This window comes from Orycteropus afer, unplaced genomic scaffold (genome assembly GCF_000298275.1).
Source record: "Orycteropus afer afer isolate SDZICR_OR568_19922 unplaced genomic scaffold, OryAfe1.0 scaffold00272, whole genome shotgun sequence".
Taxonomy (NCBI): Eukaryota; Metazoa; Chordata; class Mammalia; order Tubulidentata; family Orycteropodidae; genus Orycteropus; species Orycteropus afer.
The window spans coordinates 4,266,819-4,271,542 of NW_006921859.1; the positions used below are offsets into that span (position 1 = coordinate 4,266,819).

At 49.1% G+C, this 4,724-nt stretch overlaps 1 protein-coding gene across 1 annotated transcript in view; it reads right to left on the bottom strand.

The window, feature by feature from the left end:
- TXLNA (taxilin alpha) overlaps positions 1-4,724 on the bottom strand; it is a 13,531-nt gene that overhangs the window by 1,294 nt on the left and 7,513 nt on the right. Inside the window, exons 5-9 of the mRNA XM_007950454.1 lie at positions 3,953-4,147; positions 2,018-2,137; positions 1,704-1,778; positions 1,143-1,235; positions 776-871 (exon numbers count right to left, since the gene is read on the bottom strand). Coding sequence (XP_007948645.1) covers positions 776-871; positions 1,143-1,235; positions 1,704-1,778; positions 2,018-2,137; positions 3,953-4,147 — 579 coding nt within the window. The remainder of the gene's footprint in view (positions 1-775; positions 872-1,142; positions 1,236-1,703; positions 1,779-2,017; positions 2,138-3,952; positions 4,148-4,724) is intronic.

Sequence of the window (4,724 nt, forward strand, 5' to 3'; positions counted from 1 at the left end):
AAAAAAAAAAAAAAAAAGACCACATTTGCTGGTCTGGTAAAGCCTGGTGGAACCCCTAAAACTATGGCCCCTAGCTGCCCTTCAGGTCTGGAATTGAACCCACTCCTGTGGCTTCTAGCCAAACAAAAGACAGGCATATGAAGTGAATGTTTACATTAGGTAGACACACTCCTTGGAGAGAACAATCATGGGAGAATAGAAGGGCTGTATATGTACAAGGAGACAGCTCAGGGGGCAGGAGTGCATGGAGGGAAGGACACAGGGAAGAGGTAACTGTGGGAAGGAAGTGGGATGGGAGCTACTGCATTGTGGGAAATTGTAGTGAATGTCATGAGACAAAGTGTGTGTGAGCTAGTGTATGGAGAGTGAATTTGCTCTCTAAATTTTCACCCAAATCACAATTTAAATAAATAAATAAAAACATTCAGCAGGGTCTATATGCAGGTGCCACTCAATCATTCCTAGTTCCCTTTCTCTCCTACATCACCAATTATCTGAACCACGCTGCAGGCACATCATTGGTGTCCCTTGTTTTTTCCACTCTTGATTTCTTTCTTCCATTTCTTCCCTTTGCCCACAACAGATCTAGCTCTGGGCTCACTGCTCCCCACCCCAGGAGGTCGCCTTCAATGCCTTTGCACTTGCATAGACAGGTACAGTGCCAACTCCACCTTGTGCTAGCTGCAGAACCTGCTGTATGGTAAAGGGCCTGATACGCAGTCACTGCACCCATACCTCCCTCCCACCCCTAGGCTGCAGTCCACACTCAGCCCACCTCCTCAGCCATCTCAAGCAGGGCCTTGTTGCTGCTCTCCCACCGGGACCGGTACATGGTGGTTTCTTTCTCCAGCTTCTTGATCTTCTTAGTCATCTGGGTTATGTGACAGATGGAAGGAAACGGTCACGGGGCCAGCCTGCCCATATGACTACATCTCTAAGGTGGGGAATAGTCCCAGGGGGGTAAGGCATCACAGGGCGCAGAACCCTTCCAACAGCCCCACCCTTGGTGTCAATTACACTGTTACTGGCAGCAGCTCCTCAAGGCACTTCAGGGGTGGGGCTTCCTGAAGATATACCCAGTGTTCAACTCTGAATGAAGTAGCCTGTTCCCCAAAAGCCACAACTGGTCTGGACCATGTTACCTTTTCCATCTCCTGTTTGAATGTGGTGAACACCTCGCTGCTTTTGGAAAGAGTGTTCTGGAACTCTTCAAACTTCTCAGTGTACAAGGCGAGCTGGGTGAGACAGAGGCCCATAGATAAGACTGGGCTTCTCTGGAGCAGTTCTGGTCAGAACATTCAGACCCAGCCTTGGCCCTTTGGCCTAACAATGCTACTGAGATACCATTTTTCTTTAAAAAAGAACAAAACTATGTATTTGGAAGAATGTAATCCAAAACGCTAACTCTATAACGAATTTGGGTTGCTATAGACGTTACTTTTATATTACCTTTCAAATTTTTCTTCAGGAGTCAAGTATATTTTTATAATTAAAAATAACTGTGCTAAGAGTGAAGCCCTCCAAGCTCACCTAGCCACCTGGTCACCACACAGGTGCTGGGCAGGTCCATAGAAGCAAAGACTCAACCAAGGTCACATAGCAGTTGGGGCAGAGCAGGACCTAGAGTAAAGGTCCTATTTCCCTCCCCCATAACGCAGGACAGTGAAGGGACTTTGGAGGTAGGTCAGTTCTCATGGTCTCACCTGCTGCTTCAGGTGGGTCTCCTGCTGCTTCATCAGCTCACACATCCTCTGCGACTCCACTGCCTCTTTGAGAAGCTATTTCCAAGACAGGTGCCCAAATCCCATCAGACACCCCCAGGGGTTCAGCCTTTTTTAGCCACAGGCACAAGAACCCACTGAGGCTTCCTGCTCTCAGACTGGTTTCTGAGGAAGCAGAGCCCCTTGTCTGGATGGGCAGCAACCTCTCCCATACAGATTCAAATATTGCAAGCAGAGCTAGAACCCAACCGCCTCCTCTCACCCTATTCCCAAGCTGCCCAGGACCCAAGCCTCACAAAGTCTTTCTCTCGCTGGTGTCTCTCCTCGGCCTCCTTCAGCATCTCCTGGGCTTGCTGGAGCTTGGCGTCCACCAGCTGCTGTTGCAGATCCTTGTGTTTGAAGACTTTGTCGATATGCTGCAGGAAAGCATGGTGTGAGCAGGCCACCTGTCAGGAGCTCCCCATCTCAGGGAGGCCCAGTGGCTGCAAGGATATCTCACGTGCAGAGAGCCCACATGCCCAGCCTCTCATCTTCACCTAGCCTGATGGACCTGTGTGTAGCCTAGCATGAGGACCTCCCGTTTCCCTGGAAGGTCTGCTCCCCAACTTCACCTTCTCGCTTTCTCCTGCTGAGTCACACCTGGGTAAGCACAGGGTTTAGGGAATATATCAGCTCCAGGGCAGCCAAGTAATAAATACACTCAAACCTCCAGCCCCAGCACAGATCACCCCCTCAGGCTGGCAGCTCTCACTTTTGCAGCTCTGACTCTATTGTAAATACTCACTGCCATCAAGTCGATTGCAACTCATAGCGACCCCTCCTTGGGTTTCCGAGGAAGTTATCTCTATGGAAGTAGATTGCCCAGTCTTCCTTCCAAGGAGTGGCTAGTGGGTTTGAACCGCCAGCCTTCTGGTTAGCAGTCAAATGCCATAGGCACTATGCCACCAGAGCTTCCCTCTAGGAAATAGAAGGGGCAAAAACTATGTCCCTACCAGTAAAACAGCTTAGCTCAGCTGGCAGAGATCTGCCTTATCTGTAGGCAAGTATTAGTCATGTGTATCTCAAGCAATAGGAGCATCAGTTTGGGATGTGATGAATTCTAGTTCACTATGATCTGAGGTTCAAAGTTCTGACTGGAGAGGGGATATAAATGGAAAGCAGCAGAATCCCTCCCCTTCAGAGGCCATACTAAGTCCTTTTCCATGTGGAGATGTGTGTAGGGGATTCAGCTTTTTGACCTCTGTGGTGGGTCAGGAAGCCTTCATGTCTTTCAGCACTGAGGGACAAGAACCAAGCCAACTCTTCTCAAACCAAATATACTACAAGCAGCCTTGTTCCCAGAGACTTAAGTAATAAAGGGAAGGGTTGGACTGCCTCCACATCACCAGACTGGACTGTGAGCCTAACAGGGCAGGGTGTTGCCTCTCTCATGGTACTACCACACCTTCAGGGCTTAGAAAGGGGCTTGGCTCACAGCCTGCTTTATCTTCTGAGACACAAGGGAACACAGAGCCCACTCCCCTGACTAGCCCTGGAAGGCAGCTGTGATTCTTCCTCCCCACAAGGAGCAAACAAATGCTGGGAGCAGCCAAGTGACTAGCAGGTGGGTGCCCATGCAGTGGAGGGATTCGAGTGCCTGAGTAGGAGCTGACACCTGGCCTTTCACGTGCTGGAGACAGCAGAGCAGCAAGGAGTCCAAGAACAGAGCCGCAGAGACAATCACTAACTATAGGTCCAGTCCCTCCTGTTATTCCAAACTCTCAAAAGCTCCAAAAATGGAACTTGTCACAGCTGGCAGCCAAAACTGACCTGTATCACTGTGAGGCTATTTATAATCTGTATCTATCTCAATAGAGTGAGCATTCGGACGTTTCACTGAATGGATATTAACGTGTCCGATTTGCCCTTTAGTAGGGCCATCCCGAGGCCCTACTAAAGGTACTATGTGGTATAGAGTACATGTACATTACCTCCATTTTAAAATCTGGGTAATTCCAAATTTCTAATGATAGCTGGCCCTATGGTTTGGGACAAGGCATTGTAGATCTGTGACAGTGTAGCCATGGGTACGGTTCTTCTCATGTCCTTTCCTCATCTGTGTGAGGACTAACGTTACACTCCTCCCAGGAAGGAGGTGTAAGGGCTCAAGTCTCAGAGTGCTGTGCTGGCACCTGGCTGGCCCTGGGCCTTCACAATACCCTGGCCAAAGTTGCTGTCCACGGTGACCTTACCTCCTCACGAAGCTCATACTGCTCAATAAGTTTCTTTAGCCTCTCGGCCAATTCCATGTTCTCCTGGCGCAGCTTGGAGTTACGTTCATTGTGCTGTTCCATCTGAAGCTGAATATCATTCAGCGTCACCTGGAAGTGTGAGGTCACTTCCTTGCGCTTCTCCTCCTCCTCCCGGGCCCGCTGAACACCTTCTTCCTGGGTAGAGAAGTCAGCCCCAGCTCCATCATCCACTCTCCTAGCCAGTCTCCCTCTAGGGAGAGTTTGCACCAATAGCCCTCCTTGCTCCCACACTGAGGAGCAGCCAGGTTCCAGGGATGTTGTGCAAGGGGGCTCCTAATGGACCCCTCTGCATCTCAGGTAAAATTGAGAGATGCTCTCCCTGGAAAACTGCAGGCACAGATTTAAGTGCCATTCTGAAGCAATTTAAACCTCTTGAAGCTGCCTCTTCTACAGATTTCAGATTAAACATCCCTGTTTAGATGTGCTCCCCCCATCACAAGTAGACCAAGTTGTAAAAGTTCATTAATATCCAGGGCTGGCAAGGTTGTGCAGAATTAGGCCCTCAGTCATAGCTGGTGGGAGTAGGATACACTGCTCCTCACTGAAAAGTAATCTGGCAGAATCTTACCATTATTTTAAAAGAACGTGATAACCCCATATAAAGTGATTGCGGTGTAGTAAATTACTTAGTGTGGCTTTTCTACCCATAAGTCTTTGTAAACACTAAGGTGGGAATTGCTATTAGCAACTGAGGAGATCCTGATTTTAAAGT